The sequence below is a fragment of the Kryptolebias marmoratus genome, linkage group LG20 (genome assembly GCF_001649575.2).
Source record: "Kryptolebias marmoratus isolate JLee-2015 linkage group LG20, ASM164957v2, whole genome shotgun sequence".
NCBI lineage: Eukaryota > Metazoa > Chordata > Actinopteri > Cyprinodontiformes > Rivulidae > Kryptolebias > Kryptolebias marmoratus.
In genome coordinates this window covers 4376276-4389987 of record NC_051449.1, presented here as the reverse complement: position 1 = coordinate 4389987, position 13712 = coordinate 4376276, and the positions used below count along the sequence as shown (strand labels likewise).

Below are 13712 nucleotides of genomic sequence, written 5' to 3'. Positions count from 1 at the left end.
AGTTTTAGCTTAGTTTAGTTCTGTACATTTAGTCATGCTTAGATCTGTTTAGTTTAGCTTAGCTTATTTAGACAATTAGTTATCAATGTATCTTGTACCTGTCTGTAATTTTGTTTCTGTAACTTTGTCTGTAATTTTGTTCTGTGTTGTAAAGCACTTTGAGTCGCCTCGTGCTGAAAAGTGCTATATAAATAAATGTACCTACCTACCTACCTTATTCTCAAGGGCATCTGAATCAGATTGCCCTTTTGTGCAGCGTTTGTTAAAATTTCTTCTTCACTTGAGTCATTTTAGAAAGTATTCAGCGTTGCAAAATTGGAAAATCTATCAATCTTAATCTGTAACTCCAAGGTGATAAAACAAAGCGAGAGGGCGTCGTTTGTTTACGATAAAAGGCTCTGAAGGCGACAGAGAGCGGGTTCACCTGTTTGTTGGCATTTGACCAGAAGAATTACTAATAAGAAAAGAGAGAAGAGTTTATCTTCTCTTCTTCACTCACAAGGTGTCTAAAAAAACCCTTAAAGCCTAATTAGAGTATTTTTTTGCTTTTTAAAGCAAATGTCTTACGTTCCTGGTTCTATAGAACAAAGTAGAGTCTTTTCAGCAGCAGTTACAGGTCCAAGTCGTTGAATTTGAGGAGATTTTTTTGTTTTGTTTTTCTGATCAATTTTGCCAGAATCACCAGACTGGATCCAAACACTCAGTCAGCTTTTGTCCTTAGATGTTCAAAGGTTTAAGTATTTGATTGAAAAACGTTTCTATTTTCCTTTAATTACGACCAGCAGTATGATGCTGCCAGCGCCGTGCTTCACTGAAAAGATAAGACTGGGCAGCCAAAAATAAATAGACAGATTCTAAACTCTGAATTTAATGAACTAAAATGTAGACATACTGGTTGGTAAATAGCATTGAAGGAACACAATCAGCTGTTGCTAAAAAAAAAAAACACCTCTTGAGTTAGAAAAAAAAAAAGTGGAAGAAAAACTCAGGAGACAAAAAGTGTTTCCAGTGAAATGAGACGGGGTTTGGGGGTTATTGTTGGGGGGTTATTTGCTTCACCAGCAGCAGATTGTGTGGAGGAACGGAGCTGGTGTGAAACGTCGCCAAGCGTTACGCAACAAAACTCGCTATCTCAGGACATTTGCAGCGCTGAATCATCTGGCCTTTGCTATGATGAGTTCAGTTCAACACTTCTGAAAAGCCAATTTGCATTTGTCATTTATGTCATGCTGCAAGTAAAAACGCAACGAGATAACAAAAGCTTAGGCTGTGGAAACTGGAGTTTATCTTGTTAGTGATGGTAATTTAAAAACTGATTCTGGTAATGGTGTCAAACAGCACAGAGACAGTATAATTAGATTATTACTAAGCCGATGTTTATAAAGCTGAAAACAGGAGTTATTATATTTGCATAATTTACTAGATGATGGGATTAAACTTATAATATTTTATATTGTAAAAATGGTCAAGTTTTTTTATATTGCAGTTCAGTTCTGATGGCTTCAAACACAACATGATATATCAGGACAGGATTTATGATTCGGTTTTGCATCTGCATTTCTTTAATCAACATTAAACCTTTTGCTGAAAGTGCACCATCTTACCTCATCGTTCTTGCAGGCTACATCTGACAGGCTGCTTGTTTCACCCAACAGACTGAGATCCAGCTCGCTCGGACCTGAGGACAGAAAAATACCAACATTAGACGCTGATGCATGAAGTTTTACCCGATAACTTGATGGATTTTACTGAAACTCTCAAAAATAATAATTAAATGTACATCTACAGCTGATTACCTTAAGGAGACAACCCAATTCTGAACTAATTAGCTTCAGAAAATACATAAATGGTTATAAATCAGTCAATTTAACAAATATTGAGCTAAAATCCGATGTGGCAGTAGGTGTGAGTCATCCCCAACACTCACATGAGAGCTTTGTTTTAAACTTTAGCATGTAAGACAGTGGGAGAATGCTAATTTAAATCTGTTTGTTAAAAATAATAGATTAAAAGTTACATTACAGAGTCAAAATTATCACATTTTTCAAATCGTGCGTTTCTGAATAAAATCAATCACACATAAAAAATAAAATGTGTACAAGATTTCTTTTACATTTTAAAGTGGCATAAAGGAGTTTTTTTTCCTCATGTTTTGCATAATTTCTGTTAAACGAAGCTCAGCCAATGAGCATGCGGGTCTGTTTCCTTCGTAAAATGGAAATATTTGTTAAATAAAAGCAGCTTCTCTTTGGTTGCAGCGGCTGCTGATCTCTGTCCTTGTTGATAACATTATTGGTTTTTTTTTTAGCGGACTGAGTCTTAATTTTAGAGAAGCGACAGAGCCTGGCTTCCCTAAACAGATGCATTCCTAGTAGTTAGTTTTTGACTTAACCTGTTTGCGGCTATTCTTTCCTCTCTTTGTTGAAACTTTGCTTTGAGACTGCCAATAATTTCCTCTTCAACCTGACCTTCTTTGTGCAGACTCAAGCTGCCAACACTTTGTTTTGATCTGTTTCTCTTTTCCAACCAAAAGCATCTTCAGCTTTATCCTCAGTGGAAATCATTTGTAAACAACACTTCCCTCTCCCTGCAGACCAGCCCCTCCTGCTCAGAAATTCAGATTATGCAACAATGCAGCTTTGGATGTTCAACCCAGAAATGATTTTTTGTTCTTAGATGAATGAAAGCAGCGGAGTAAACCTGTCCTGTGTGCTTTGCAGCTCAGGAGTCAGCAACATGCCAGAGAGCATCTGGCTCTCCTGAAGTCGGGGCCTGAGGTGCAACAGCGCGGACACTTCTTTGTTTCCGTCGGCGAAGGCTGAGCTCGTCAGCAGCACTTCAGTCCAGAACGCCTGCTGATTCTCACAGAGGGAGGAGAAGCTGGAGGACAAGAGACCGCAGCTTCTTCTTCTTCTTCTTTTTCTTTTTCCAGAAGGACTGAAGGGCGGTTGTGTTTTGAAAGGTCTACTTTTTAGGTTTTAATTGATCTTTTTAATCAGCAAACTGACACATGTTTCTTGCTGTAAAATACTTAGACTCCTATTTTTTTAATTTTTCACTTCCAACTGAGCTTCTTTCTTTAAACATATTAACAAGAAAAAAAAGTCCCAGATATTATACTGTTCTTGAATACAGTTGAAAATACATCTATAGAACGACAAAATGGGAGTAAATTGTCTAAAAGTCAGTGTTTAAATCCTCAAAAGTAGTTTTCATTTTTGTTTTAACCCTCCCGTGACAACTTCTCTTCCTCTCTTCAGCTACGAGGGCTTCAGGAGGGTTAAGAAGATGACTAACATGACAAATATTTTTGGCTTTGGCTTCAAAATCTTGCGACCAGCTGGGACAAAATTTCCGTTTGCTGCTACAGCTTATGGATCAGACAACAAACAGAAGCAGGAAACAATCCACAAGTCAAAGCAACGCGAACAGGAGATGATATACGTGATCTTTATTGAATTAAAGGCCTAGCATTCCTTGCAGGATTCCATCTGTCCATTTTATTTACCCGCTTCTTTCCTTTCGTAGCTCCAGCAGTCGGGAGGCAGGGGACACCCTGGACAAGTCCATCACAGGGACACAGAGACAAACAACCATTCACGCTCTTGCAGAAGTAATTACGCCTCTACTTGTATCTCGTTTTGTTCAAGAATCTCTTTCTGGGAGTCTGCAGCGTTTGTGCAGATTAGATAATTTGTTTATTTACTTGTTTCTCCTCCTCCACTGTTTCTTTCCAGCTTCTTTAAAAGTTGCATCATGAAACAGACTCCTCTCATTTGTGTGGAAAAGAGCTGCAGGAGTGTGTCGGGCTGCTGTCAGGGACTGTCATAGATCTCTGAGAACCGAGCCGAGTCTTATTACCTGCCTGGCTTTAACGAGCCGATGTGGACTTTGGAGAGAAACAGACACCTGGTGGGTTTGTGGGTCAATCTGACGTTTAAAAAATAATTCTTCCAAGGAAAAAATGTGCAGTTTTTTATTCTCCCACTGATGTAACCTTAACCACTTCTTCCTGATTTGTCATTTCCACTTTAAAAATACAGTGAACAGTGGACAGCAGGTTCTCTTTCATTGGAACAACCCTGAATCGAAGCATATTTTTGGCTCGGACTGTTGTGTGGTGCCATATGTCCTCCTAATGGTGATTCTGTACCTCAGCGTCTTCCTGAGTCAATCAGTTCAGCAACTGTTCACTAAATTACATCAGCAGTTCAAGACTGCAGTGCTCATAAAATGAGGGAAAACATCGTCATCCTTGGGGTTTTGTGTCACAAGTGAACATGTATTTATGTATTTATTAAGTTGACAATTACAAGATGCTTTCAGAGGGTTTTATGATCTGAAAGTCAATAAAAAACAACACAGTTTTTGTTCATCAAATGTTTTCAATCGCTATTAAGGAGACTAATAAAGGTGCAATTGTCAAAACACACAGGAAATAAAGTAGTTTGTGCTTCTGAGAAGTTGCATAATTTATTTTTTACCAGCGTGCAGCACAGAAAACAGGTTTGTTAACACGCTTTCAGAATTTGAAAAAAAAAATGCAAATAAGCGATGTAGATTTTAGGATTTTGGCAAAACGCGTGAGGAAACCGAGGCCTCTTAACTCAGACAGACTTCACAGCAGAAACATCGTTCAAAGTTTAAATGGGCCACAGATTTTGGGCTTTACATGTTTGGACTGACATTTTGATATCGTCTATAGTTTTTACACAAACGCAGTTTAGGTTTAATGATTCATGCAGATTTCTTTCAAGAAATATGTTGCTGATGTCACACGCTTAAACTTCTGAATTTTTTTGCAAACAGACTCTTCTTACTCCTGCAAGTCTTTTTGCTACTTATACAAATTATACATCAAAATTTAGGCATTTTTGTCTTCTTTTACGCAATGTCTCTGTCACTGCTACAGGATGTATAGTTTTTTTTTGCAAATCCCCCCATAATGTAGAAAGGTCACACCCAAAAGTCTATAAAAATATGTCTTTAAATCATTTTTAATTCTCATATTTCCCACCTAAAACACTGTAGAGACCTAAAAATTCACAGTTGTGACTATCAGAGTCTTCTGCTGCTCACAATTCAAAAATCTTTAATAATGAACCTATAGTTTTTGCACAGCAACTGTTTATTTAAGGCTTAATTTTAAGTTTTTATCTTGTGTTTATATAACCTAGATAGGAACGTTTTATAATGTGAGATCAAGAAAAAAAAAAAGCCAAATCTGTTATGTAATATTTCCTCTTTAAAATCAATTTAAAACAGACTTGTTGCTTTTGTAAATAAGTGATAATTATGTTCTAAAAAATGTGTTGTGTGGGCACAGTCACAAGTTCCACCTTCATTTCGGTACGATGTTAATGTGCATTTAAAATCCAGGCATAATTTCACTGCTCGAAGGTAACAGTTATTTCATTTAAGCAACGCCGTTATGAAACTAATTAAATCAGAGCGGAAACACCTTCAGAGCTGACCGCGTCTTATAAAAGTCACCGTGTTTTCCGTCCTGAGCTCAGGTTTTTATGTAACAGCCCACATGTCATGCCATTCTAACCTCGTCGAGTCTCTGCTTCTCAGAAAGTGCAGCTAAAACCTCTGCCACTCGTTGCCATGACAACCCCGCGTGGCGATCAGGAAGCTGGCGGGCGACGCTTTTGGTCTTCAGGTGCACGGCGCACGTGCGCGAGCGGCAGGTAAACAAGGCGGACCGTCGCTGCAGGTACCGTTGCACACAAGTCAGTCAAAACATCATTATTGCTGAGAGCTGAGGTGAAAAATATTGTTACAGCAGCACCTGACAGCTGAATGTATAAAGCAGCAAGTTTATATTCTGCTCCTGAACTTGATGTGTTGGAAAGGAAAAAAATGGCTAAAGAATCTGAGCAACTTTGGTCAAATTATGATGGTTAGCGTCTCCGCAGTACACCTTTTATGAGGCGTTTCTGGACTCCAGAGCTAAGGATGTTTGAGAAGTAGTGCAAGGTCCAATGATTGAGTCACGGGTTGGTAAACCTGACTGATTGATGCCTTTAACCCTCCCGTGGCCCTTCGGATCAAATGGACTCAAAGCTACAAGGGCTTCAGGAGGGTTAAAGCATAAGGGTTAACCCAACAGATGAGCCGCTGTAGCTCAAACAGGTCGAGCTGCAGTTCCTTTAACCGCTTCATCCCGTTTAGGGCTGAGAGATGGGAGACATCCTGGACAGGCTGCCAGTCCATCACGGGGCCGCATGGAGCCGAACAAGACAAGCAACCATTCATGCAGACGCAATTTAGAGCTGTCAGTCAACCTAACATGCATGTATTTGGTTTGTAGGAGGAAACTCACACATGCACGGGGGGAACATGCAAACTCCACACAACCGGGAGTCAAACCTGAGACAAAGGAGCTCAGAAAACTTTCGATTTTGAATAAAAACATATGCATTGCAGTTTGTTGTTTCTAGGTCTTTTGTATCAACAGCTTGCAAATATTGAGTTAAGTCTGATATAAAGTTTTTATAATAAGGTAATTCCTGTGTGTGTTGCAGCTCTATTCATGTTATAAGACAAGATGTCAGACAAATGTTTAAACAAAGTGAAGACATTATATTTGTATGAAAAATAAGGAAGTAACGACCACATGCTGCTTCGCCACATTTTGGTTTAAGGTCTTTTCAGAAAACTGCTCCTTTATATTGCCTCTGATCGTGAGCTTACACAGAACCAGCACTGTTAGAGTGGAGTGCAGCACACTAACTCTGCTCTGTGACTACCTCAATCAGTGGCTCAAAGGGGTAACAGCAGTGGGTTGACTTCAAACCCCCCACACCGAGACAGGAAGTGAGTATTGCATCTCAGAGCCAGTTTAAAAGTGTTTTGAAAGGAGGAGTTCTTCTTGTGTTGGAGCTTTAATTTTAGTGCTTGCTTTGTTTTGCAAACATTCGTCATTAAGAAGAAAAACGAATAAAAGCATGTTTATTGGTTATTAGTAACCAGGAAGAGAGAAAAATGAGATCAATTAAAGAGGATTTTCATCACTCTGCAGTGTTTGTTAGTGAAGATTGTTCAGTAAAGAGAAAATGCACTAAAATACGAGTGTCTGAACATTCGTTTTCAGTCAAGGAAATACATTTTGCTGTAAGTTTTAGATGTTTATAAGCGCCAACATTTCTTCATCCCTTGGAGGCTGCACAGAATTGCGATCAGGTCAAAACTCTTCTTTTTATTAACACCAAATTTCCTTGTAGATGAGTGTGCTTTAGATATAAGTAAAGCAGAATATGGCAACCTCCAGTTACAACTGAAGATGCTCAAACGAGAATCAATATGTCTTCAGAAATTTAAAAAAGTAGCCCTGTTGCTTCTGTTCGAACTCATTAGGTTTATCACGCCCTGGATGGTACCCAAGTTAGCAAATGCTGTGTCTGAAGTGATCACGTAGAGTCCAAATGGCACGGACAGGAAAACGTTTCCTCTGGGAAATACTTGACCCTATTTTAAGTGACATTTTGCCGTAAGGTTACAGTTGGGGACACAGTCTGTGCTAAAACCCATTTCTGTAACAGAAGCTCTGCTTCCTGTAATAATTATTTTACCTAAAAAACCTGAATACCCAGCTTTAGTTTTCCCCTCGCATTTTACTCAGAAGTGAGTGAAACCTCTTTTTTTAGTTTTGAATAGTAACCAGAATGATCCTACAGCTGCTGATAACTTTGAATAGCTGCATTTCTTGAGGTGTTTCTCTGTTTCTAAGCTGATCTTACCGGCGGCCGGCTCTTTGGAGGGAAACAGCTTGTTGTCCAACGTCATGCTGATGTCACAGAAAACCTCCTCTTCATCTCGATCAGCATCCAGCTGAAAAAGAGGAATATAAACACATATAACTTGTCATTTTGTTCACGTAGTGTTAAGTTTTAACAGATGAACATCGGTTGAAATGAGCTCAGGCTCACCCTCGGGTCATTTTGCATTCAGGGCACAACAGGAGCTTCAGCATCACGACATTAATTAGCTCCCCCTCTGTGTCTGTTCGTCTCTTTCAGATTATTAAGAGCCCGCCGTGCACTGAACTTGTCAATGCACCACGACCGATAAGTCATCTGGAGATTCTGATCGATGCAGACTTCTCCCCTCTAATCATGTGTCCTGATCAGAAACCAGCTGGAGGAGAGATGCAGAACTCGACTCCAGCTCCCGCTGCACCTTCTCCAGGTGTGTCGCTCATGTCGGGGTTACTTACTCGCCGCTAAGTAAAGGAAGAAGTGGATGTCGGCAGTGGGGGTGGAGGTCAGGAGAAACGGATAATAAGGATAGCTGACAACCAACAAGCAGCTTCCTCCGGAGGTTACCATGGTAACAGCCTAAAAAAAAAATGCCTGTATCTAATGTTCGCTGCGTGGGAGACTCCCCCGAGTCTACCTGCAGAAGAGGAACCGAGGGGATCAGACTATTCCCTGGTTTATTCAGAGACTCAGAATTCTCCTCAACTGAAGAAGTGACCCATTTCTCATCGCATTTTCTGTTCCATCAAAAATTTACTCAAAAACCGACATAAAAACATAAAATATAAGAATCCACGTATGCCAGGGGTGGCCAATCCTGGTCCTCTTTGGCCCACCATCCTGCATGTTTTCCTTGTTTCTCTGCTCCAACACACCTGATTCAGTGGTTAAATTGCCTCTTCATGTTCTGCAGAAGCCTGTTAATCACCCATTGATTCAGATCAGGTGTGTTGGAGCAGAGAAACAAGGAAAACCTGCAGGATGGTGGCCCTCCAGGACCAGGATTGGACACCCCTGACGTATGCACAGAACAAGGTCCAGATTCGACTTGTTTTCTGTAAAACTCAAACGAAAACCTAAACGTCTTTGCAGAGCAAAATCAACGCAAACATGCTTAGGATTAAAAAAAAAAAAAGATTTAAAAATAACTGTCAAGTTAAATCCAACACTTGAATGTCTTCACTATCTCCACCCAGCTGGCGTGCACCTTGCAAGGGATTAAGCACACCCATCCTTTTCATTGTTCAAGCTCAGCAGCCAAATCTATCAGGCTCACCTGTGCACAGACAAGGATCCAACGATTACTTTGTGAAAGTTTCATTAAAATCCATCCTTGGGTTCATGAGATATTTTGCTAATAGGGCACAGGCAAAACATTATCACCCTTCCGCCTTAAGCACAGGCGGATAATAAGATAATCAGAAACACTACCAGGGTTAGAAACTATAATTTCTATCAGAAAAGAAGTGCATTAAAGGCAATAGCTATTTGCTCATTCGTGAAGGTGTCAGTAAGGTTTAAGAAATAGCATTTTAGTTTTTAGTAAAACCATGCTAAACTGTATTTTGCACCTTTTCCAACAACATGGCACTAAATTAAGAGTCTGAAAGCTGCAGTCCACCTGCTGAGAACATTTCCTGCCTGAGGAAACAAAAATCGGAGTACCTCCACTAACCTTTCGTACCCTCGACACCCTGACAGCTTCAACATAACCAGTAAAATGTCTGCGTTCAGAAAGTTCAGTCAACGGAAAGCTCCCATAACGAGGACAGATGTTCAGGACTGTAACGAGACGTCCTGTTATATAAAGGAACGAAGAACAGCTTCTCATCTATAATCTCAAAGATTCAGAAGATTAAAGGAATCGGAGCCTTAAATCTTTGATTAGCAGCTTTAAACAGCAGCTCCTTCTGGACTCGGCTGATATTTTGGTGCTTTTGTGGAAATCTGAACGAATTCAAGGGAAGTTCATAAAAGCTTTGAGTTTAAAATAGACCAGAGGCTTTCTTAGAGGCAACAATAGCGCTTACAAAAGAAGACAGAAAATATATTTGACAGAAGCATCGTTGAAAGATGTTATAAATAGACTGTTTTCAGGTTGGTTTTACTGTATCTTCAGTGTCCGAGAGTTTCTATTTCCCCCCCCCCCATGGATCTCATAATGAAATATTTCCTTATTAACATCCCAGGAGAGACTCGCAGCGACACCTTTTGTTTGTTTCTATCCGTGAGGCATCTTAGCAGCGCGTGGACGGCGGGAAGCTGAAGTCACTCTGGGAATAACTAATTAGCTCGGCCCGTTTTCCTCGAACGCCAGGACGGCTTCGGCTGCGGCCTCAACAAACAATTATCTCTCCTCGCTGCAATTTCCGCTCCTGGCTTCAACAAGGAGATGTTTGTGTGTGCCTGCTGTGATGAGGTGACTCATCCTACATGGGGGAAAAAAAAAAAAAGACTCGTCACCTAAACGAAACGCGTGATGCTCGAGACGGAAAACTTTCTTGAGAACGTCAACATCTCAGATTTAAAACGAAAAGAGCAGCCAGAAATGAGGAAACCTTAATAAAAAAATCAGTGAGGACCTAATGGACTTGTCCATATTGACAGTCCAGTCATTCTAACTCAACATTAATCATGTCAGGAAAGGACTCATTGCCATTGTTTATTAGTGGAATTAAGCCTTCATTGATTAAAGCTGACATTTAAAATGAACAGACGACTTTGACTCGAAAAGATTCTGCTGGGCAAAAGGAATCGAGACTCGGTTGAACCTAAACGTTCACCTGAGATCAATTCTGAAACTTTTCCTGCTAGAAGAATCACCATTTCCTGCTGAAAGGTAGCGTGAGCCAGCTTCTGTTTAAGTTTAAGTGTCTCGGGGTCTTGTTCACGAATGAGGGGAAAAATGGAGCGGGAGATCGACAGGCGGATTGGTGCAGCGTCTGCAGTGAAGCGGGCGCTGTACCGGTCTGAGTTTGAGTTGTTTTTTGCTTTATTCCTGGTTAACCCTGTGTTTAGTTTTACATTTTGGTTATTATGCCGTCACTCAGTCTCCCTCACCTGTTCCTCATTACGAATCAGTCACCTGTGTCCACTTCCTGTCTTTAAAAACCTGCTCACAACGTCCCACACACACTGGCTCGGTGTTGCTGTCGAGTTCAGTCTGGTTTCCTCGTGTTCCCAGTTTTGCCATTATTTGTGAGGTTTTTGTTATTTATTCTTTGCTGCCGCGTCAGCCATTTGTTTTTGCTTCTTTTAGAATAAATTAGTTTGTCCTGCAAATATGAGTCTGCGTACTGGGTTCATTTCCGTCACTCCCAACATATTTGACTGTAAGTGCTTCAGAAATTGTCATGGTTGTGGCCATATTTGCCTTTTTTTTACTTCCTACTAGTGGTTTGTTTGGATTCTCTGAAGGCAATAGAGCTTTTTAAAAGTTCTTTTTAATTTGTGTATTCTTACCATACAAAAACAAAGAAGTACATCGAAGTAAAACACTGAACCAGTTCTGTTTTTTATGTTCTGGTTCTCCTTGTGAATGTAAGTAACATTCACTCTTCTCTAACCTGTTTTTTTTGAGTCTTTCACATGTGGAGAGCTTCACCTGTTCATTAGTCCGTCTCTAACTGCGTTTATCAGCTCCATCTGCCTCTCCTTTACAAAACAACTGCCTGCTGCAGTGAAAAACACGACTGCGAGGGAAAAACAGAACAGAAATCTCACAAACAGGGAGCTGAAATTCAATATAAAGCTGCGGCTTGTAAATGATTACGTATAAAGACGGGGGACTTAGGGGTGAATCCGATAAATGGGAAAAAATAGACTCCAAGGGTCAAAGACGGATAAAGCTATAAATAAACAGCTAAGTCAGAGCAAAATAAACCTGAAGGAAGATTTACAAAATAAATCTGTATCATCTCACATCAGTGATGGCTTCTGTTGTCTGAGAATCAAATCTTCACCTGATTGTTGGTCTTTTAAGGAGTTAGTCAGTTAAATCTGACGAGTTTCAGGAAGTGGAAGATCATAGTTTTTTTTCTGCAGACAACTTAAAGTTTTGTTTTTGTATTTGTAACACTTATATATAAAATAAAAGAAGATTTTTAGCTCCTCAGCAGCTAAAGAGCAGACAACAAACGACAGCAACCCTTTTCCTCCCATCAGAAATTATAGTGGAAAGAAATCAAAACATAATTATGAAACACAAATAATATATATTATGACAGAGCTTGTAAAATGGAACTTCTGATTCTTCAAGTGTTCATCCTTGTTACAATTTGTTATGAAGTTTTTTTTTTTTTCTTGTTCAGATTCTGCCAGCCTTTTGATTTCCGAGGCGTCGGACGTGTTTGTGATTGCAGCGAAGATTTGACGACTCAAGAGGGTGAAGAGGAGCGACGCCGTTCCCGTCTGAACTCCTCCGAGGCTGAAAGGAGGTGGCAACAGCAATTTACAGGAGGATCGTACCATCGATAAGTTCTCAAAATGCTCAAATCGTCACACCGGGCCTGCAGAACCTGCCATCCACACGTATAAACGAAAGAAACCGTTTTCAGTCGAGGTGTTTTCTACAAAAATCACGAAGGAATTCACATCGTCCGTCGCCTTCGAGTCGGAAAATGGCTAAAGAGCGATTCCAGCTAATTTTTCCCTCCCTTCAGCATCTTTAATCTCCTCTAGTTAAAAAACTACAACACCTAGACACTTCAAACCTGGAGCAGATTATTCTGCACTGATTGCAGAACATTTGAAACCAAGTGTGTGATCTGTGAAACCTTAATCTAANAACTGGTCCAGCTCCAAAACTACAACACCTCACTGGTATTTGATAAAAAGGTGAAATCTCTGCTAAAATATTGTGTTTTGAATCAACATTCATATAAACTAATTCATGTCATTGCAGTGAGTCATCATGGTTGTGCCCTGAGTACAAATACATGTCATATACACATTCAAGTCACTTGTTTTAAATAAATGCTTCTGTTTTAATTAAGTTTTGGTCTTCATTGTAACTGATGTGCAGGGGAATAATGAGTGGTTGACAGCTCTGCTCACCTGTGCCCACTTCTCCTAATTTCCTGCAGCTTTTAAAACCTGCTCATTTCCTTCACTTGTCTATTGTCTATCTGCATTTTGGGTGCAGTTAGTGCTCAGAATATATGTTGGGGATGATTCTCAGCTACTACCACCACCAAGTTTTTGCTCAATATCTGCAAAACTGACCGAGTTAAAGTCATTTTTTGTGTTTGCAAAGGTCCAAAATCAGTTTTAGATGGACATCCTGTGATTACGTTCTGAGAGTTTCTATAAAAATCCATCAACTGGTTCATGAGGCAGACAAACACACAGAGACACAGGAAATTACAGGATCGCCCATCATTCAGGTCGACAGGTGATACAAATGAGAGCCAATAAATCACTTAAACGTGAGCAAATAAACCTCCCAGCTCGTGACACACAGCCTGTATTGTCCTGCATGTCGTTTATGATTCGTCCCAGGTATTTCTCTCTGCTGCTGCAGAGCTTCGAGCTGAACACGTTCCAGGAATCACGAGAAGCAATTTGAGCTTTCATGAACCCCAGCTCAGCTTCCTGTACAGTCCAGAGAAATGCAGGTTTGGAGATCGTGAAATAAAACAAAACAAAAAAAAGCCCATCAGAACATATCTCTGTTGTTACGCTGCTGGGATGAAAACAGGGAGACGGAGTTCAGAAAACGGCAGGATGGAAAACACAGAGAACTGAAAAAAGGGAAACAAAAGAACACAGAGCTTCACAAAAATCTGTAATCGAAGATAATATACCTCAAATTGAGGCAAAATATCCCCTTTCAAAGGAAGCCACTGTACTTTTCACATAGTAAAGTATTTTGCTTGAAATAAAATTGCTCTGGCTTCTTTTAAAAACTCTTAGCAAGTGAGGTTTTTTATTCTGTAGGCGATAATTTGC

The 13712-nt window shown here is 40.0% G+C and overlaps 1 protein-coding gene and 1 long non-coding RNA gene across 4 annotated transcripts in view; one reads left to right on the top strand and one right to left on the bottom strand.

Annotated features, from left to right (window-relative positions):
- Positions 1 to 13712, bottom strand: part of ak5 (adenylate kinase 5) — a 68333-nt gene that overhangs the window by 25672 nt on the left and 28949 nt on the right. The window contains exons 7-8 of the mRNA XM_017410816.3: positions 7746 to 7836; positions 1605 to 1678 (exon numbers count right to left, since the gene is read on the bottom strand). Coding sequence (XP_017266305.1) covers positions 1605 to 1678; positions 7746 to 7836 — 165 coding nt within the window. The remainder of the gene's footprint in view (positions 1 to 1604; positions 1679 to 7745; positions 7837 to 13712) is intronic.
- Positions 2616 to 4436, top strand: LOC119616612. Of its 3 annotated transcripts, none has more exons than XR_005232564.1 (4): positions 2616 to 2962; positions 3261 to 3613; positions 3738 to 3912; positions 4044 to 4436. It is a non-coding gene; the product is annotated as an uncharacterized LOC119616612 (long non-coding RNA). The 3 variants fall into 3 exon arrangements; XR_005232563.1 differs by having other exon boundaries at positions 2616 to 3183; XR_005232562.1 differs by having other exon boundaries at positions 2621 to 3613.